General features: G+C 48.9%; 2 protein-coding genes and 1 long non-coding RNA gene across 4 annotated transcripts in view; 2 read left to right on the forward strand and 1 right to left on the reverse strand.

Moving 5' to 3' along the window:
- The window catches only part of LOC127211514 (uncharacterized), a 51,683-nt gene extending 36,360 nt beyond the window's left edge, over positions 1 to 15,323 (forward strand). Inside the window, exons 3-4 of one of the 2 annotated variants that reach the window (XR_007833430.1) lie at positions 6,962 to 7,117; positions 7,753 to 7,880. This is a non-coding gene — a long non-coding RNA (uncharacterized LOC127211514). Of the gene's footprint in view, positions 1 to 6,961; positions 7,118 to 7,752; positions 7,881 to 15,121 lie in introns of those variants that run through there. The other variant, XR_007833428.1, reaches the window with a different exon arrangement.
- Positions 1 to 15,582, reverse strand: part of Cfap57 (cilia and flagella associated protein 57) — a 76,860-nt gene extending 61,278 nt beyond the window's left edge. Inside the window, exons 1-5 of the mRNA XM_051171416.1 lie at positions 15,488 to 15,582; positions 15,091 to 15,265; positions 6,892 to 7,208; positions 4,670 to 4,953; positions 2,422 to 2,629 (exon numbers count right to left, since the gene is read on the reverse strand). Of these exons, the coding sequence (XP_051027373.1) occupies positions 2,422 to 2,629; positions 4,670 to 4,953; positions 6,892 to 7,208; positions 15,091 to 15,247 (966 nt within the window). The 5' untranslated portion in view covers positions 15,248 to 15,265; positions 15,488 to 15,582. The remainder of the gene's footprint in view (positions 1 to 2,421; positions 2,630 to 4,669; positions 4,954 to 6,891; positions 7,209 to 15,090; positions 15,266 to 15,487) is intronic.
- Positions 15,583 to 15,727: 145 nt separating this feature from the next.
- Positions 15,728 to 20,452, forward strand: Ebna1bp2 (EBNA1 binding protein 2). Its single transcript, XM_051171415.1, has 9 exons — positions 15,728 to 15,802; positions 15,880 to 15,963; positions 16,165 to 16,340; positions 17,054 to 17,177; positions 18,084 to 18,173; positions 18,441 to 18,516; positions 18,697 to 18,790; positions 19,997 to 20,159; positions 20,302 to 20,452. Exons 1-9 carry the CDS (start codon positions 15,743 to 15,745, stop codon positions 20,350 to 20,352), a joined length of 918 nt encoding a protein of 305 aa, XP_051027372.1. The 5' UTR covers positions 15,728 to 15,742; the 3' UTR covers positions 20,353 to 20,452.
- Positions 20,453 to 20,649: the final 197 nt, after the last annotated feature.

The raw sequence follows: 20,649 nt of genomic DNA on the forward strand, positions 1-20,649 counted from the left end.
CCTCTCTTCCTTCCTTTGTGAGGTCTATAAATGTACATGTTCATGTGTATGTTTGTGTGTGTCCCAATGTGTGTGTACCAATACATGCGATGGCCGCAGGTTGACACTGGATGCCCTCCTCTATGGCTTGCCGGTACAATTTTTGAGGCAGAGGCTCTCTCTCACTGAACCCAGAGCTCATGGATTGAAGACTGCTGGGACAAGCAGCTCTCAGGACTCAACTGTCTCTGGCCTCCCCCTCAGCTTGGGGTTATGGGTGCACACTACTGCACCTGCTGTATGCATGGGTGCCGAGGATCGGGACTGGTCGGGTCCTCAACCTCAAACAGCAAGATCTTTGGCTGCTGAGCCATCCCTCCAGCCTGCTAGTTCTTGTCTATACTTTTATCTCCTGTTTTACTTTGCTCTGGTTTCTGGTCCAATGGCACCTTCCTCGGAGAGACACTCCCCTGACAGTCCCGGGACGGACCCCCTCTAGCTCCTGGGCCTTTTCCTTTTTCTCCCTATTTCTTCCCTGTCTTGGTTTGCATCTGTCGCCCTGTTCAGTTTTGTTTCTCTTGCTCGTTGAGTCCTGAGCTCAGCTCAGGCTGCTCCTGGGTCGACTTCCCTACTGTGTGTCCAGCCCCCAATACAGAGCCTGCCAGGCCCAGTAAACATTTGATAAACACCTGCTAAACAAATAAACAAACCAACAGAGGAGTGTGTGTGTGTGCAGTTCTTCATGGATGACTTAAACTCCCACTGCATTGGCCTGCGCCATCTCATCTCCCACACTCCTTGCTCTGTCTCCACTTTCCCTACTTCTGGCCTCTTTCCTGGGCTTTCCCACGCCAAAGCCCCACACATCATTTCTGGGTGCTATTTGAGAACACTCCTCCCACCTTTACCCAGAATTAGTATTCACAAAGGCATTCCCTCTTCCCCTTGCCCCTGACCCCCACTGCTTGGATCTTAACCCTCACTACCTTTGGGCTGTACTAACAAAAAAGCTCTCCAGTGATGCGTGCTTACAGCCATGTGGCACTGCCATTTGAATACTGGGGACTCAGCAGTGCATGTGTGGGTCTACATGGCCTCCTGTCTCATCCCTTTCACCTCCACCTCTCATGGGGGTTACTGTGTTATGTTATAAACAGAGGGACACACGCTGGCAGCTCATCTCAGCCTGTAAGTCACAGATTCATGTCTGACACTGTATATCACAGGGAGATGAATTTTTCTTAAACATAACCGGTCACAAGCCCCCAAGCCTGTGGATTGCTGAAGCATGTTACAGACTGGTATTTGCTACTTTTCATGGTCCACAGTGCCCCTCTTTTCCTTTTAAATGTCATGAGCCCCTCCGTACTGGGCAGCAGGGCGTGTCCTAAACACGCCACTGCTACCATGGTGCCTCTGCTTAAGCTGTTGACTCCACCTGGAGTTCCTGACTTAGGCCCTCTTGTCAAGTGTCACTGATTTTCTTAGAACCCTCCAGAATAGCATCAAATACCCAGGAGCCTTCTGGGTTCTTCCCTAAGTTGCTGTACTGCACCTGTCTCTACAGCGTGCTTTCTGCATCGAGGGCCAGGACAGTCTGAGGCTTTCCCTGGGACCCTGATATATGAAGAAATAACTTAACTCCGTGTCTAAAGCTAGGCACATGCTGCACAAGACCAGTCATGGCTGGGGCCAGGGCCTCTGGGAAACTGCATTTTTCTTGGTCCTGAGAACGTGACCTTTCCCCCTTGAAGGGCTGTGCTGGTCAGTCCCAAGGCCATTGAGGACTTGATCTGGGATGCACTGGAGACATCCTATGTTCCCCTTGTGCAATCCAGCTTGATTAGCTTTCTGATGGCGTCATCCCACTGGGTGACAGCTTTCCTATCCTCGTTAGTTCCCCATCTCCTGGTCCTCCCCCTCAGGTCCCTGTCACTGAAGAACAACCTGCTGGTCCTGGTCATTTCTGTATCATTCCATGGCCATGTGCACTGGGCAGTATACTGAATATCATGGGTGTGATAATGGAAGGGTTATGGGAGAGCAGGTTCCAGGAGGGAGTGTAATTTCCCACGTTTCCCCATGGGAATCCAGATCTTGCTACTTCTTTTTTTTTTTTTTTTTTTTGGTTTTTCGAGACAGGGTTTCTCTGTGTAGCCTTGGCCATCCTGGACTCACTTTGTAGACCAGGCTGGCTTTGAACTCACAGCGATCCGCCTGCCTCTGCCTCCCGAGTGCTGGGATTAAAGGCGTGCGCCACCACGCCCGGCTGATCTTGCTACTTCTAAATCCCAATCCAGTTTACTGGCTCCTAGATTTCTCAGGACAGGGTTCTGTGTCTTGGTTTTGCTCCCCTCCCCCACCACCCCATTCCCCTCCCCCCCACCTCCCCATCCCTCACCCTGTGAAATGCTCTGTCAGAGTCCTTCCGGCTTGCCTTACCCTGATTTCCCTGCTCTCCCGGTAAGCGTCTTTCTCGTCCATCTTCTCAAACAGCAGCACTCTCCCCGGCCCAGCAGAGCAGGCAAAACCCTTTGAATAGGCGGCGATGGCAAACACCTTCGGCAAGGTGTGGTGGTGGGTGTTAGTGGTTGTCACAATCTGTTCAACGGAGGGGACCGGGGAGCTGGGTGGTGGAAATTCGATCAGGCTAGAAAAGGAAAGAGTGGAATGGTTTTGCAGACAATCCTAAGGAGAAGCGTGACGGTCTGGAGAGATTGGGGGGTGGGGGGGGAGGCGAGTGGGTATTTAATTCCAGGACACGGGAAGCAGAGGCAGGTGGATCTCTGTGAGTCCAAGGCCAGCCTGGTCTACAGAGTGAGTTCCAGTATGTAGGCCACATAATGAATCCCTGTCTCCTGTGAGAGGGGGAGGGGAACATCTTTGGCTTTGACCAACGCAACCCACTGATCTCCTTTCCTGTGGTCAAAAGGTGCTTGGAACGCTACATGCTCGCTGGACCAAGGATAATGAAGTCTTACTTTGTTTAGAGATAAATGATTCAGGAGACAGACTTTACCAAGACTGCACACCCCTGGTAGAGCCGAGATCCGAACCCGGGTCTCTCTCTTCATTCATTCGTTCATACAATAAATATTCATAACTGCTCATACGTTTTAATTTAGAGTTATAATGGTCCTATGAAACAGCAGTCAATGAGACCAGCACAGTCCTTACCTTAGGAAGCTTCAAGTCTCGGGCTCATGTGCTAAGGACTGTTAAGGGGCAAGTAGGCATGCCGCAAGTAACACAGGCTTTCTGAGGACAGGGACTGAGGCCAGGCACCTGTCTTGGGTGAGCAGAAAGTCGGTGCTCTTAGCCAGGCCCTCCAGGGCAAACAGGAATGGGTGAGTGTGTGTCTATGCGCTGGGGCAGGGAATGGAGAGAAGGAACTGCGCCTAGCTGAACCCACCATTAAGACTGCACTGGTTGTGAGAGATACCCGCAGGAGAGCTGATGATGTTCCTTCTCAGGAGAGGAGAGAGGCAGGGCTGCTTGGGTCGAGCTGAGGGGCCTTTGTGCTGATCCCTGGACCTACGGAAATACTGTGCACATAGCAGATGTAGACATGTGCCTTCATCTAATATTACTATAAAATTCCAAGACTTGGTGGCATATAAAGGATAGTCTGAACCATCTAATGTAAGTAGTAATTAGTAACGGGGGAAACAGTCCCGCCAAGAATTCCTTAGGAGGCCCTTACACAAGGCACAAAAAGAAGGAGGTGCCAACTGGCGTGGGGAGGGGACTGTGGGAAATTGGGTAAGTGGAGGATACTGAGGAGGAAGAGCACATAGGGTGCCAAGTGTCAGGGAGCTTGGGGTCTGGGCTCAGGGGGAACGAAAATGGAACTCTAGCCCCATCACAGAGCCTGAGGCTGTAAAGTCGGCATGACAATGACGCGTGATGTGAAGGACAGGACTCAAATGGGCATGTCCCGCAGCACATTGTGCCGCCTGGGATGTGACCACTCCTGTTACAATGCGGAAGAAACCGAGCACTCCTCCTCGCCCTCCTCCCAGGACTCCTCCCTGCACCCCCCACCCCCGCCCTCCATCCTTCTGTCAGGTCTACTGAGTCCATTTTCCTGCCCCTCTTTGCTCACTATTGCCTCGTGTTGAAGTGTCAGTGCTTGAGGGCCCGTGTCTCTCCTACATGGCAAGGCGCCTCACACACTGAGAGGGCTCTGAAGGCATTTATTCTGGAAAATTGATAAATTAGACAGCCAGTCATAGAAAAATATGCTTTTGAAGAAGAAAAAAAAAAAGTCTACAATCTGAAGACTTGTCACATTGAACTGGGTGTAAAATGAGATTAGGTATAAAAGGAAAATGGTTTGTCTGTGGGCTATGGCCGTACCTGTCGGGTTTGTACTTGAGTGCAGATGGATGCTGAAAGAGAAAGAAGAAACAAACACAGCTGGTTTTCAGGGTGGGGTGGTGGTGAGGGGCCGGAATGAAAGGTTTCTTTATTTTCTCTGGTGTCTAGCGTGCTTATCTGTAAGTGTACTGCATGGGTGTGTAGTGCCCGGAGAGGCCAGAAGAGGGTGCCAGATTCCCTAGAATGGTCGTGAGGCGCCACGTGGGGGCAAACCCTTGTCTTCAGTAAGAGCTGAGCTGAGTCATCTCTCAAGCTTTCTGAGAAGCTCATTTGGCAGTACAAGCACTAGCCCAGCAGAGGGCGCTGTTACCTCTCTGACTCGTGGATGACCTCCAGGCTCCTGGAGCTACTAGGCTCCTTGACCATTATGTTTGTCTCCCAGCGCGGATCTCCGGATTCAAAGAGAAAGAGCTTGCCGGTATCAGTGCCAGCAATGACCTTGTCATCGGCCACCCAGGCGTGGGCTAGGTAGTTTGGGCATTCTCCCCTCTGGAAATTGGTTTGCTTTAGGATTCCTTCAGCAAAACGGAGAAGCTTAAATATCCCATTTCCAGTGACACACATTTGAGTATTATCCTGGGGATTAATGCTAACCTGCAAAATGTCAGGAGATAAAAGAAGAAAAAAGGCAAGATGAAGCTTGCTACAAATGTTCCCCACTTCACCTGTTAATAACTCACTTTAGGTAATTCTTAATAGCTTGTACATATCACAAAACCATGGAATTTTATACTATACTTGATAAAGAAACAAGTCTATGTCTATCAGATGAACTATCAGTCAACAACTTTTTTTTTTTTTTTTTTTTTTTTTTTTTTTTTTTTTTTTGAGACATGGCTTCTCTGTGTAATAGCCCTGGCTGCCCTGGACTTGCTTTGTAGACCAGGTTAGCCTCAAACTCAGAGATCCTCCTGCCTCTGCCTGGGATTAAAGGCGTACACCACCATGCCCAACTCAAAAATTTTTTTACAAAGTAGAGTAAACTTTTTTTTTTTTTTGTAGCCAAGGATGGCCTTAAATGGTTACTCCTCCTGCCTCAACTTCCTGAGTGCTGTTGATTCCAGGCATGCAGCAACATGTCTCCCCGTTTGAGCAGAGCTATACTCTGAACCAGTGCAATGGAATGAAGTTTAGCTGGGAACAGACACATGGGGTTGAGCTGGTGCATGGAGGCCTGTCCGCAGGAAAGAAGACACACATCAGGAGGGATAATGAGGTCTCCCACCAGATGAATTTCCTTTATCTGGAGCCCTTATCCCAAGACATACTAGTAACAGTTAGCCTGCCATGCTCACTGGACAGAGAGCAACTTGGGGGCATGTTGCTGCTGAGCCTCTGTGTCCCCAGAGCTAGGTTCATAGAGTGCATCTAGGCAGCACTCACTGATCACTGGATCCACTGCAGAGGAGGTGCTCTCTGTTCTCAGCAGGGGTCACCACTGGGACACTATGGCCTGGCTGAGACAGCTTTCCAGTTCTCCCTGCCTTTGTGACTCTCTGACCACCATGCATCCTCTCTGTACTGAGGACGGCCGTGAGTGCTCTGCTGGTGATGTCCACGTTCGCACACCAGCCTCTGGGAGATGAGTGATGCATGCCTGAGGCTCTGACGAGGGGGTGTCTCTGAGTATGGACAGTCCTGACTTCTTGAAGTTGTAAACATGAGTGTAAGGTGCTGGACAGGGGTGACGGCAGAGAGATAAGACCTTGGGGCTCCCTGCCTAATCAGTCAATCTGCTTCCTAAAAGGTCTTCATTTTGTTTTTCAACTGCAATAGAAAATTCGGTTCTCCACACAACTGTGACTTCATTGGCAGTTTCCTACACATCTACCTTTTTGATGGGCCTGTTGGCACCCACCTCTAATCCCAGCACTTGGGAGGCAGAGGAAGGCAAGATCGGGAATTTGTGGGTAGCCTGAGCTATGTGGTCATAACCTTTTTTTTTTTTTTTTTTTTTTTTTTTCCTGAGGTAGGGTTTCTCTGTGTCGCCTTGGCTGTCCAGAACTCCCTTTGTAGACCAGGCTGGCCTTGAACTCACATTGATCCACTGCCTCTGTCTCCTGAGTGCTGGGATTACAGGCGTGCGCCACCACGCCCAGCTCAATAACCTGTTTTAAAACCAAAAATAAAACCCCTCCCAAACAAAATAAAATCCCAAAACCTACCACTTTATATGCAAACGGTCCAGAACCAAGGAGAGTAAGTTTTAGTCAGCACAGCTGGGTCTAACCTGTGCCCCGACAGTAAGTAGTTCTGGGCCATAGTAAAGAAGACAGGAGACAAAGCTGGGAACTAGCTGGTTCTGCCTCTCACCACTTCTGCAGTCTTGGACGAGCTACTTAGCCTCACAGAGGCTCAGGACCCTCATCTCTAAGATGGGATGATGACCCCGTATCCCTTGTGTGGTTACTCTGAAGCTCAAATTTAAAATGCACGGGAGAGATGAGCACCGTGGCACAAAGCAAGCGCTGAGTCCACATGTCAGCACTTACTGCTTTACAGTGGGCGGGGCCTTTGTCATGCCTAAGGTACCTGGTAGATGGGGTTGCTCTGAAGATCAGATCTCATGATGGCCATTACTTTCTGCTTTTCCCACATCCAGTAGACGAGGTTGGACTCTGGAGGTGACGTCTGTGTCAGCAGGTATTTAGAGTCTGGAGAAAAAGCCATGCTGACAAACTTTTGAACTTGGAACTCAAAACTATTCAGGACCTTGCGCTTCCGGCAGGGGATGGACGACAGTTCATAAATGGTGATGGTGGGTCTGTCTTGCACGGTCTCAGAGATAGCGAGGTACCGCCGATTGGGACTGATGGACAAGGCCAGCATGCCTTGACTCTTGTCTGAGCCTGCAAAGGGAGGTAAAATGGGTGGGGGGCAATGCTTCCATCAAAGTCCAACCAGGCTTAGCAAGGGGCACCAGCAACAGAGAAAGGTGTACAAGTGTGCAAAGATCCGCCCTAGGCCACCCGTTACTTTGACTGTTTGAAGGGAATTGCGAAGATGCCTGGGGATGGGCACCTCACTAGGCTGAGCTGGGATGCTGAGGAACTTGTCCTGAATCAGACCAGAGAGGATGGAGGAAGCAGCATGTGACAGGAAGGGTGTAATAGAGGGTGCAGTGTGGTGGGAGAACCCCAAGGATACAGATGGCTGGAGCATTGGGTGGGGGTCTGTGATGACCAGGGATGGCCCAACAATGGTAGAATAAGGCCTAATCCTATGGGCCTTCATGTCCTGAGAATGTAGCATTTGGTATTCTACTGTTGAGGCTGGATGCTAATTACGCGACTCCTCAGTCTGCCAGTTAGACAGATGCAGAAGTCTTTATGGTGACATTTTGTGCTTCCTTGGTAACCGGAGACACATGTGTACTATCTAACCCTTTCCTAGAATTTAGAGACAACAGCTGGGAATATGGCCAGCATCCTGATGCCATGCAGTGACAAGCATGAAACGAAAGCAGTGGTCAAAGTCTGAACGCTCCATCCACAGCAGGCCCTAGCACGTGGGCCCCAGGTACTTTGCTTTCATGGGTCTCTGTCTTCATTTAAAATGATAAAACATAGGGCTGGTGACTTTTCCATAGGGCCTGAGTTATGTTCCCAGCACGCATATCATGTGGCTCACCAACACCTATAACTCCAGCTCCGGGGGGATTCAAAGCCTCTGGCCTCCCCAGGGACCCACGTATTTTGTGCATATGTCTCCTGTGTACACACACATAAACATGATTACAAGTAAAAATAAAACAAGTGATAAAAATAGGCCTGGCAAGATGGCTTGGTCGGCCAGAGTGCTTTGCTGTCACTACACTGCTGACGATCTACCAGGACCACACGACAAAAGGAATAAATTCCCACGAGCTGTCCTCTGACCTTCATGTGCATGCCATGGCATGCAGGTGTACAAGCATGGACACACATACACACACACACATACACACACTGAATAAATAAATGTAATTGAATATATATAATATTTAATATACATACAGTCACATATGTGATGGTTGCAAATCAATACTGCGATATTCATTTTATCCTGATATTAACACAGAATGAAATATTTTCATGTGGGCCTTGGTCACTGAGCACACGGTGCATCATTCATGGATGTGGGTCCCAGACAGGGAGATGGAGTGAGACAGGGGAAGATGCACTAGAAAGTTGTATGGGAATCCCTTTGTGATGGGCTCCAGGCTGTTGTTCTCTAACAAGCCAGGGAGGGATGCTGTCCTGCAGCATATCTGCCCAGCACACTGAACTCCTGCAGGAGGCCTGGAGGGACAGCTCTGTCAGAGAAGATCAAGGCTTGGGTTGCCAAGAGCCTCGCACAAGGGTTTAGACTGCATCTGGGGGTGGGTGGGTGGGGGCAACGGAAGCCACTGGGAACCTTCCTGAAGGGTCATCTGGATGTGACAGGAAGCTCTCCCTGGCAGCTGTGTGGATCCCCCTAGAGGCAGGGCGACTGCCTGGTCAGTGGGAAGTGATGGTGGCAAAATGCTATGTGAAGGCAGCAGGGGACAGTGGGCATGCAATGAGGGTGGCTAGGGAGATGCTAAGAGATGGAACCAGCAGAATTCAGTGAGTGGCTTGGGGGAAGGTGTGAATGACACTAGGTTTCTGGGTCCTGTGCCTGGGAGAAGTGGGGCACCAGGGGTGGAGTACAGACTGACAGACTGCCTCTGTTGGAATTTGCTTAAAATGGTCCCTCTAAATCACTGAACTTTAATACGTGAATTTGTTTCTAGTTTTTAATGATTTGACTGACTTCATTTAAGTCTTCAATTTATCTTGGGTCCACACTGATAAAGGATAATTAGTGAGACTCTGGAGTCGGAGAGATGGCTCTGAGGGTGAAAGGGTGCCCTGCTTTTCCAGAGGACCCGGGTTCGATTCCCAGTACCTGAGCTGGGAGTCTTAAACTGCCTGTAACTTCAGCTCCAGGGGATCTGATGTACTCTTCTAGCCTCTGCAGGCATCTGTGCTCGTGTACACACACACACACACACACACACACACACACACACACACACACACGTACACACACACGCACACGCACGCACGCGTGGGTGTGTGCACACACGTACACACATGCACACACACACGTACACACATGCACACACACACACACAATTTTTTAAAAAAGAAAAGAAGACTCTAAATGGCCTCCCAAGTCCACACTGACTCCTAACATTACTTCTAGGCTATATTAAAGTTACATATTTATATACACATTTACTGGTCTTCTGTGCTATTTACGCTTGGGCCTCATTGCTTTTGTAATAATGTCTTTAACACAGGTTTGAATATCCAGCAAGGGAAAAGACACGAGGAAAGAGGAAATAATGAAACAAGTTCGGACGTACACTGTGAACTCCAAGCTGTGAACATCTGGGGTAGAATGGTGTAGGAGTTGACTAAGATTCTCAAGCTGGGGGCGGAGGTTGGGAATGACGGCAGGATGGGCAGGAAATGGCAGAGTGAGAAGTTAAAGCAGGGAGTGTGGTCATGCCTGCAGGAGGCAAGAGGAAAGGGCTCACTCCTGTGCTCGCTTTCTGCCAGGCTGTGCCGTGTGTGAAGCGTTTGTCCCACTCGCCGATACCAGCCTGCGAGCTGAAAAGCGTGCTGGTCTCTTCTACAGGCCAGAGCTTGTGTGTGTGTGTGTGTGTGTGTGTGTGTGTGTGTGTGTGTGTGTGTGTGTGTGTGTGTGTGTGTGTGTGTGTGTTTGTGTGTGTGTGTGTGTGTGTGTGTTTGTGTGTGGGGGGGGCAGGGACCATGACTTTCTTGCCCATTCATCCACTTGTTCATTTACCAGGCACTGGCTACCTAGCAGGTGCTTGGTGTAGCCATGCCCTGTGCAAGAACAGGCATGTTGAGAGCAGTGTCCGTGAGTTGTGCTGACACCGTGGTGTGGGCTTAAAGTGAGATGCCCACAGCATCACCAGGCATACAACCCTCTGGGACCATTGTAAACACAGCCACTGATGGTGCTATTTCCATGTGGTCCATGACTAGATTTCTTAACTGATTTTAGTTTTCCAGACACTTTGACATTGTTTTTAGTGCAGTTATGTCAGTTATTCTTGAAATAGCTTCATCTCTCCTATAAGAGCCTGGCCCGCCCTCTTTGGCTGCATCTTTTTGGTCTCTCTTCTTTACTTAATTCCTCAGCTCTTTGCTCTAAACGGAGGAGGATCCCAAAGCTAACGGAAGCTCCACCAGCTCAGGCACTTTGCATTTCTCCCTCTGCCCAGATTCCTTTCCCTGAGCCTGGGAATTCAAACTGCCCCTTTATGTCCCATTTAGATGCTTCCGTGTGTCTCAGGCAGATGTGTCTCCTCCCTCTGCCCTTTCTGCCTCAGCCAACAGCAGCTCCATCACTCTGAGTGTTCGCATTTAACCACTGTGCTTCTGTGTCTGTTTTTGTAGAAACTGGTCTGTTTATGTGCCTGCCTCCAAAACGGACCCCAGACTTGTCTCCACCAGGGACTGTCCCCACCCTGCCTTACACGCCTCATCCCCTTATGTGATAATATCAGGGCTCCCTGTGACCCTTGTTCTTCCTTAAGGACCCCTGCCCTGCCCCCCCCCCCCGCCCCAGAGTAGCCAGTGTGAACTCAGAATGCTGCTTTGCTAAGTGCCACCATGGCTTCTGGTCACATGGTCACATGCCTGCATAGATCTGTTGCCTGTGTCATTGTCTTGCCTCACCTCTTGCTCCCTACTTCTGCGTTCCCTCCACCCCAACTGTGCCTGGCCTCTTTGAGGTTCCTCTAACACACTCATCCCCATTCTAGGGTGCCATCCTATTTTACCCATCCCCCCTCCTATATCCACATGACCAGCTCCTCACCACCAAAAGTCCCCTCCTCAGTAAACCAACGCCAGTGTCCTGTCCACCGTCTGAGAGCTCATGGTCCTTCAAAGTTCTGCACTTTGCAGGCCTGTTTCCTCCTCGCTAACATCTCCATTCACTTGTTGCTCTCCCCCAGTGTAATAGAGGCACCCGGAAGAGAGGTGTGTAAGTGTGCGTGTGTGTGCGTGTGTGCGCGCATGTGTGTGCGTGTGCGTTAGGAAGCGCCTAATACATTTTTGTTGATTGAACAAATGATAATGTCTGAGCCTCATTATTATTTGGTGGCCACAGCAAGCTGGACATCAGCTCCATTTCACAGACAGGACACTGTGAGCTTAGAAGATGGGAAAGACAGGTCAAATTCAGATCTTTCAAGTTCATGACCTTTTACTTTTTTTTTTCTTCTTTCTTTTGGTTTTTTAGAGACAGGGTTTCTCTATATATGCCTGGCTGTCTCTGTAGACCAGATTGGCCTCAAACTCAAAAGAAATCCCCCTGCCTCTGCCTCCTGAGTACTGGGATTAAAAGTGTGCACCATCACCACCCTGCAGACCTTTTTACTTTTCATTTCACCAACAATGGTCTGAGATCTGGCCACCATAGAACCTGCATTTTAGAGTGGTTCTTTCCTGGCTGTAGTCCTCACCAGGAGATAAAATTCAGGACACCCAGACCTCTGAATTGCCTTTCCTAGATTATGTCCCAGATGCCCAGGCCCCTGGAATGCTATGCCCAGCTGATCCTGAGCTAACTGGCACCAGCACCAGCACCAGTTTTGTCCTTGTCTGTCTTTGCCCTTGGCTTGGGCTTGAAGGATGCTCAAAAAGTGACTGGTTTACGGGATGTGTGGGAAGACCTTGAACGTGTGCCTGGGATGATTCTCACATGTAGGTGAGGCTCTTGGAAATGCAAGATAAAGCTCCAAGAAGAGTTAGAGCCACTGAAGAGAAAATTGTTAAAGTTATCTCAAAGCACTGCAAGACACTTGCGATCCTAGAGAACCCTTAAGTGAATGAGAAACAAGAACACACACACACACACACACACACACACACACACACACACACACACGAAAGGGGGCCAGCATGTATGAGTGTGTGTGTGTGCAACACACCCAGAGGCAGGGACGACATTCCAGATATCCAGAGAAAGATTGTGTACCCACAGAAATAAGATCCTAGTTTCTAATTCCTTAACCACTCTAACAAAGCTGAGGCCAAAAGACAATGGGACAGAACCTGCATCCAAAAATTTCTATACCCAGTCAAACTATCTTGCTTAAATGAAGATGAAATAAAGCATTCTCAAATAAACAAAACTTGGAGACTTGAGCACTAGGTCTCACTACTAAATGTAAAAGGAAAAGAATCCAAGCTGGACTGTATTAATTGTAACAAGCAAAAGTAGCAGAGTCTGGTACATATGACAGAAAGTATGCATAAATATTGTCTGAATAAAATGATGGCTTAGTGTTAGTCATGTATAAAGATCTATATTAAATACAGAAAATATATGCTAGGAAATCCATTGTCTGTTCACTGAGAGCAAAGGCATGAAAAATGGGGGAAAATAATTTGTTTTAACCTGATATAGGACATTGACATTTGTTCATAGCAAATATCCTTTATAAGAAAATATTAATAGATTCTTTTTATGGCCAGAAACATGATGACTAAGAACATTTTCATTGCTTCTATTCAACTCTTACTTGAGTTGAGCTTCCCAGTATAGTGACACAATATAAAGAAACCATTATGATTGTTAGATGTGGTTGTCTATGTAGGACACCCCAAAAAATTTACACAAAAGTTATTCATTAGATTTAATAATAGTCCAGCAAATATTCTGGACATAAAAGCTAATAAATTACAATCAACTGTATTTCTTTACCTGCCCCGCTGTGTGTGTGTGTGTGTGTGTGTGTGTGTGTGTGTGTGTGTGTGTGTATTAGCAGTGGCACGCTTGTGGAGGTCAGAAGACACTGTGAATGTGGGTCTTCCACCTTGTTTGATGCAGGGTCCCTTTGCTGTTCGCTGCTGTGCATGTCATGCTAGCTGACCCACAGGTTTCTGTGGAGTCTCCTGTGTCTATCTTCCATCTTTCCACAGTAGCAATGGGATTACAGATGTGTGCTATCACTTCTGACTTTCTGTGAGTTCAAATTCAGGTCCTCATGAATGCCTGGAAGGTGCTTTGCCCACTTAGCCATGTCCCCACCCCCTCAGCTATAGTTAAGACACACAATTTATTCTTACAGAATATTTACATGGTGTCTGATGACTTCTACTTCATTAAAACTGTTCATCCATGGATACCATAAGCAAGAAAAAAGCACAGGCTGCAGAAAAGAACTATTTCTTTCTTACTTTTGGGGGGTTTGTTTTGTTCTCCATTTTTTGAGACAGGGTTTCTCTGTGTATTCCTGGCTGTTTTGGAACTCTCTGCAGAACAGGCTGGCCTTGAACTCAGAGATCTACCTGCCTCTGCCTCTGTTAATTATTTCAAACACATATACCTGACAATGATTAATATATGGAATATATGAAGGGTGTTTATAACTCAGTAAGAGGGTTACCCCATAGAACAAAACCTTATAAAAGTAATAGAAAAATTGGTAAAAGGTATTTAACATAAACCAAAGTAGAAAAAGATACCTTAATTAGTAATGCAGATGTGCATGCTAAAACAACAAGATCCCTTTTTTGGATTACTAGAACCACACAAAAAAATTAGAAAGTCAAACAATACCAAGGGTTGGTGAGGATGGGGTTATAGAGACCCGTATGCATTGCCAGTGGGAATTTATAAACCAATTTCTCAGTAATTTTAGTTCTGGGAGCGTGTCCTGGGAAATCTTTGCAAACATGTGTGCATGTAAGAGTGGCTGTGGTGGAGTGTTTCTATAGCAACTAATTGTTCTTTTCCACATGCCCCTCCAACCTAGAATGGATGAATAGTGTGTGTGTGTGTGTGTGTGTGTGTGTGTGTGTGTGTGTGTGTGTGTGTTCCTGGACTGGAGTGCCATACTACAACAAGATGGACTCAGCTATGGGTCATGCAGCTGAGCAGAAGATGCCAGCGACAGAGCAAACAGACTATGATTCCACTTGTATAAGATGGGAAAAACACCTTGTATAAGGTCACACAGATATGTGGCAAAACTCCAAGACCTGAGATGGGCTGGATGGGCTGGGTGGGCTGGGGAGGTTGAAAGAAAAGCAATGAAGAAGCCCTGGAACTGGCCGATCCCGGGTGTCTGGGTGCACAGGTCTTCATGTAACAGCAATCCATTAACGACTATATATGTGTGGTGTGGCCTTTTATATATGCGCACGAAGCAATAAAAACGGCCAGTGCCAAAACAAGTGGGAGAATGTCATGAATATCATTGGCTGGACCGATGTGGGAAAAAAAAAAAAAAAAAAAACAAACCAGGGGCAGGGTCTAAGGAAGGTCATTTGTGACTTAGGATAAAATTTCCAATGTCTCCACCATACAAGGGTTCAGTGAAGGTGGTGCACCCTCAAAACTGTTAGGCTCAAAGAGAGGTTCTCGCGAGGACAAACCCAACTGCCGGAGAATACAAGAAAAACACTGTTTAAAGTAACTCTTCTATGAAGTCACAGCGAAAAAGTACTTTTAAAATTAGCATTATTTTGCGTCATTTTGGCCACATGTGTCAGGTTGATAATTCAACAGTGCAAATTGGCATTTATTTTTGTCTGTATTTATAAAACAACACGAATATTCCAGTTGACAAAAAAAAAAATAAATAAGAAAAGACCTTCCCAATGGTTGAGATTGTGTGGTTCTGTGTAGCACATGTCTTTAATATATGTCAGGATGAGAAGGATTTTATTTTATTTTTACCTGGAATGAATCTTTGCCATTTCTGATCCAGATTGTACTTCACACAATGATTTCCCGAAGGAAATATAATGATTTGTTCATCGAAGAAGAAGATATTGTTGGCCACGTGAGACCGAAGACCAAAAACATGCAGCGACTGAGCTACTACAGTGGACATGGTACCTGTCAAAGAGTGCTGCTAAAGCAGCAAGCAGGTCAAAGTTGAGACCGCCTCGCATTGCATCGCCCCGCCCCGCCCCAGCTTTGGGCCCGCCCCTCCCTGGTTCCGCCTAGCCTCTCCACTGCCCCGCCCCCAGACTTTTAACCCCACCCCCGCGGCTCCTTCCGCGCTTTGCCTTCCGCCCATGCACTCCCAACGCTTCCAGGCCCTTAAGACGACTCCAGAGAAACCCCTCACCTATCGCCTCACGGCTCTGGGTTACTAGAACACGCAGGGCTCCGCGGGTGCTCACCCTAAAGATCCGGAGCACCTCGGACACGCCCAAACGCCAGAGCGGTTTCTATAGCAACGAGAAACCGGAAGTTCGGCTCTGCACTCGGAAGCGGAAGTCCGTGTGGAAGAGCCAGAGGCGAGTGGAAGAGTTGCTTGCGCTGCTGCAGCTTGCGGGCACGTGGCGTGGGGGCCGAACCTCGCCGGGCGAGAGGCTGGGAGATGGACACCCCTCCGCTCTCAGACTCGGAGTCTGAAGAGTCCCTGGTCTCAGACCGGGAGGTAAGCAGCAGCGGAGCTCACGGGGCCGGGGATGGGCCGGGACTAGCTCTGCGGGACTGACGCTCCCGGGTCTGTAGTTGCAGGATGCGTTTTCCCGCGGACTCCTGAAGCCTGGCCTCAACGTGGTGCTAGAGAAGCCGAAGAAGGCGGTGAATGACGTGGTGAGCTCGCGCGCGGGTCAGGGTCTTTGGGATGGGCTGCGCACAGGCGCTGTGCTACTTGGGAGACTCTTGTGGGAAAGATGCACCCTGCGCCTTGATCGCACAGGTCGGGCTTCCTGTGCGGATATTGGAGCTCAGCACTTTGGGCTTGAGAGAGACGAGCTCTGGGTTCTCATGAGCGCCGTGTCTGACTTTACCTAGAATGGCCTGAAGCAGTGTTTGGCTGAATTCAAACGGGATCTGGAGTGGGTTGAAAGGCTCGATGTGACCCTGGGTCCAGTGCCGGGGGAAGTCAGCGAAACACAGTCAACACCCCAGAACAAGGACCAGAAGAAAGGTGTTAATCCGGAAGACGACTTCCAGAGGGAAATGAGTTTGTATGTTGGTTGTGGGTCCTCCCATAGAAGAGTCACAGAAAGGGGAATGCAGTGTGCCAGCGCCCTTAGAGGCACCGAGGAGTTGGCACTAGGCTGAGAGTGGAGCTAAGGGCTTCCTCCTGGGAGAAAAATAGGTTCTTGGCATCATATAACCAGCGCCCTGCTTGAGGGAATGTTTCAGAATAATTCGTCTGAAGTTTGTGTGGATGCATCCAATCAGAGAAGACTTTGCCTAGGAATTTTTTTTTTTTTTCCGAGACAGGGTTTCTCTGTGAAGCCTTGGCTGCCCTGGATTTGCTTTGTAGGCCAGGCTGGCCTCGAACTCACAGCGATCCGCCTACCTCAGCCTCCTGAGTGCTGGCATTAAAGGCGTGCACCACCACCGCCCTGCTTGCCCAGGCAATGTTTGAGTGGATTTTCTGTAATTGGGAAAGTAGTTTGTGTTTTGATGGCACCTTTAATAAGCTCATTGTTTGAAACTGCTGATTTACTCTTAGAAGTATTTTCCCTTTATAAAAGTAAACGTCAAGTGGGATTTCTGTTTTATGTGAAATTAGTGGAGTTTGATTGCAGTTTTTGTTTACTTGGTTTGTCTCGCCAGTGACGGCGGGATGTTGCTACTCCTGAGTTTAGTTAACTTTTGAAAGGCAGTGGGAAGAAAGGGATGGGATGCCTTTCTCCTCCCCTCATGTCACCCTGTCCCCTGATTTCAGCTACCGCCAGGCGCAGGCTGCAGTGCTGGCTGTATTGCCCCGGCTCCACCAGCTCCAGGTCCCCACAAAGCGGCCCACGGATTATTTTGCAGAGATGGCCAAGTCTGATCAGCAGATGCAAAAGGTGAGAGACAGGCAAGTTTTACCTCTGGAAAGCCAAGGCTTCACCCGAGAGTACACTCGTTCAGCTGGCCCGTTACCTGTGGTCCTATTTGTGCTGGTTGTAGTCAGTATTTTTCTGTAGGACGTCTCTGCGTCAGAGGCATGCCAGCAGCCTAGGTGAAACAGAGGAGGGCTGGAGGAAGCGTGGTCCCTGTAATAAGAAGGCTCGCGTGTTTCCTTCCTGGCAGTGTCAGGAGCAGGGTGTATAGACACAACAGTCTTGTGGTTCTGGGCCCAGCAATATGAATGCTCTTGCTTGTAGGGAAGCTTTTGTCTTCTAGAAATTGAACTGTTGATTATGTGGCTCAGATATGGTGTAATTTAGGGCTCGGGGGACTTGATCTTCATGTCCTGTCAGGAGGAAGAAACTTCTTGGCATCGCATCCAGGATGAATTTAAATTGTCCCTTTGGTCTCAGTCTTCATCATAGAGAATTGGAGATGGTACCCCAAGAAGCTAATCAGGGACATGCACAGATACAGCTGACAGTCGCACTGATAACTCCTTCCACTTTGGGTAAAATGTATGTGTGTGTGATGGAAGAGGCAAGGTATGGGTGTGCATAGGTGGCCCATAAGAAGAAAGTACTGAAGTTTAGCATTGATCTGTAAACAGGGCTGGGGAGAAACAGGTCTTATCTGACAGGCAGGCAGCTCTGTGTGAGGGAACAGGCATGCTCGGAGGCGCAGGGCCGCTTGTGAGCTCTGGCTGCGCACTGGCACTTTTGGTACCTGGCTGCAGGCTCAGCTTTGGGGCTCTATTGTCCTCATGTGGAAAAGTAGGAAAGTATATGAGTTCCACAGTCTTCAGGGTTAATGGAACACCGCATCCCTGTTCTAGTATCCTCCAAATACTACCTGTGTTTTAGATCCGACAGAAGCTGCAGACTAAACAGGCTGCCATGGAAAAATCTGAAAAGGCCAAGCAACTTCGAGCACTTAGGAAATATGGAAAGAAGGTGAGGAGAACACCTGCACGGCATAGGGCTAGGCCGGGAAGGCCAGGCCAGGTCACTGTGCTGTGATTTGCTTCCTGCTCTGTGTGCATCTGGTCCTGTGGGTCTTACCTCTTGATGACGTGTGTCTGCCGGTACCCCTGAGCACAGGTTCACTAGGCACCGTGGGACACCATGGTGCACCCAACATAGCGTGATAGCAGCAGCTGAGCTGGTAGTCTCTGGAGTCATGGTCTGGGATACTCGACTGACTTTGTGCCTGTCTCCCAGGTGCAAACTGAGGTCCTTCAGAAGAGGCAGAAGGAGAAAGCACATATGATGAACGCCATCAAGAAGTACCAGAAAGGTCCGTGTGTCTGTCTGCTAAGGGACCCCTGTGGTGCTTTGTAGTCATCTTGGTTTTAGTCTTCTGGGCTTAGGTTTGAGAACAAGATGAGCTTCTTAAGGTCCATTTAGGGAGTAGCAGCCATGTCTTGACCTCCCTAAAAATACAGTGGTGCTGACCGAAATGCTTCTCCCTGCACAGGCTTCTCTGATAAGCTGGATTTCCTTGAGGGCGATCAGAAGCCTGTGGAACGCCGCGCAAAGGCAGGAGCTAAAGGCCAGCAGATGAATAAAGGGTAAGTAAGGGTTTCGGTTCGCTTTTGTCTTGTGATGTGTCGGGCTTGTGATGGCCCACAGTCAGTCCAGTGAGGGAGCTAGCTGCCCAGGGAAGGCCTCCGGTGTAAAGTACTGCTGCTCACGGGGCAGATCCTTTGATACTATGAGGTGGCCATGGCCGTGGCAGTGCTTGAAGGTGGAAATTGGTTCCTGGATCATTTGAAGTAAGTGTCAAATGTGTCTTCTCCCTGACCTGCAGAGTGCTGGTGGGGGGTCCAGCCACTCATTCCCGAAGTTGCAGTGGCTTGTGCCTCAGCGCTGTGAAGATTGAAAGGGAGTGGGGGCAGGTGGGGGTAGGGTGGGGCGCGGGGGGCTCACTGTTGCCCTTTCGGTCTCATTATCTGCGTAGGTGGACACTGGCCTTCGGGCTGGTGATTTGTAGGTATATCAGGACGCTAGTGTGGAAGCACACTTTGAAGTCCCGGCACAGTCTGGGCATGGTATCATGGCGGACCATCCCACCTGAGCCTAATAGGAAGGACATGAATATTTGAGCAGGACCGTGTGAGAGAAGGAAGATCCGGATGAGCTCACCGTGGAACCTGTGCTCGCCCTCACAAGAAACAGCATGAGGCCAGGGTTTAGGGGCCTTCATCTTGTTGGCATTAGGGGGATAGGCACTGGCTTGACTCAGTTACAAGCAGGTCATGTTCCTGTTCTGAGATGGTAGTCTCCACTTCCACAGACACCCCCTGAGCAAGGGCAGCGCCTCTCAAGTGCCGTGCACAGGGAAGGAAGGCGGGGTGAAGGTGGGTGCTGGGCTGACCCTTCCTAAGGAACTGGAACCAGTCCGGGAGGGGCAGTGGCATGGTTTGGCCAGGAAGGACCTGACAGGTTCTTAAAGTTTGTTACATTTGAATGACAGCTGTGGTTTTATCCTTGAGAGGAACGGAGACAGGTGAGGCTGAGCGAGCAGGACTGAGTCAGGGGATGGCAGTGGAAGCAGGAAGCCGCGGTGTGTGTAGTCCTCTCTGCTTTTCCTTTGCTAGTTTTCCCTCTCGGCAGTTACTTCGTGAGTGGATGACTTTGCCTGGGTGGTTTGTAGAGTAAAGATGTGGGACCAAGGAGAGGCCTGCAGCGTTTCCTCCAGAAATGGGCCTGTGGCTGTCACCAGACAAGGCTTGTTGGGTTTACAGTGCACTAACCCATGAGGCCACCTTTTCCAGGCCTAACGCCAAACGAAGGTACAAAAACCAGAAGTTTGGTTTTGGTGGAAAGAAGAAAGGCTCCAAATGGAACACTCGCGAGAGCTACGATGATGTCTCCTGCTTCCGAGCCAAGGTGGCTCATGGCAAGGGCCCCAAGAGGCCTGGGAAGAAAGGGGCAAATGTAAGTGTAGGGTCCAGGCTGGGGCCTGTTCAGTCTCCTCCCAACCCCATTCCTACTCCCCTTGGTTCCTTCTCATCCTGGCACAGAAGGCCAAGTGTTGTTTGACTACATATGGGTTTCTTTTGTTTGTGTGTTTGTGCAGAAGAGACCCGGAAAACGAACAAGACAGAAAATGAAGAGCAAAGCCCACTGAACAGCATTGTCTTCTATAAAGAACCAAGAAAAAGTAGGATGTATAGCCTACAGCACATTCAGAGCTTTTGTCTTGCTTTTTGTAGAGAATTATTTTAATAAATTAAGCTTACGAAAGAAAGATACTCTTGGATCAAAAATGGACTTTTTAAAAGATCGAGAAGTTTGCACATTAGGCAGTATTGCTGCTGCTGGTCAGTGGTGATGCACGCCTTTAATCCCAGCACCCCCGAGGCTCTCTGTTGAGTTCAAGGCCAGGCTGGTCAACAAAGTGAGTCCAGGACAGCCGGGGCTACAC

Source organism: Acomys russatus, chromosome 29 (genome assembly GCF_903995435.1).
Source record: "Acomys russatus chromosome 29, mAcoRus1.1, whole genome shotgun sequence".
In the NCBI taxonomy this organism is placed as follows: Eukaryota; Metazoa; Chordata; class Mammalia; order Rodentia; family Muridae; genus Acomys; species Acomys russatus.

Excerpts from the sequence above, each read along its gene's own strand:
- Ebna1bp2 (XM_051171415.1), top strand. The coding sequence starts at position 15,743 with ATGGACACCCCTCCGCTCTCAGACTCGGAGTCTGAAGAGTCCCTGGTC. Across the intron at positions 16,341-17,053 it reads TTCCAGAGGGAAATGAGTTT|CTACCGCCAGGCGCAGGCTG; the intron begins GTATGTTGGTTG and ends CCCTGATTTCAG. Across the intron at positions 18,174-18,440 it reads TTAGGAAATATGGAAAGAAG|GTGCAAACTGAGGTCCTTCA; the intron begins GTGAGGAGAACA and ends CCTGTCTCCCAG.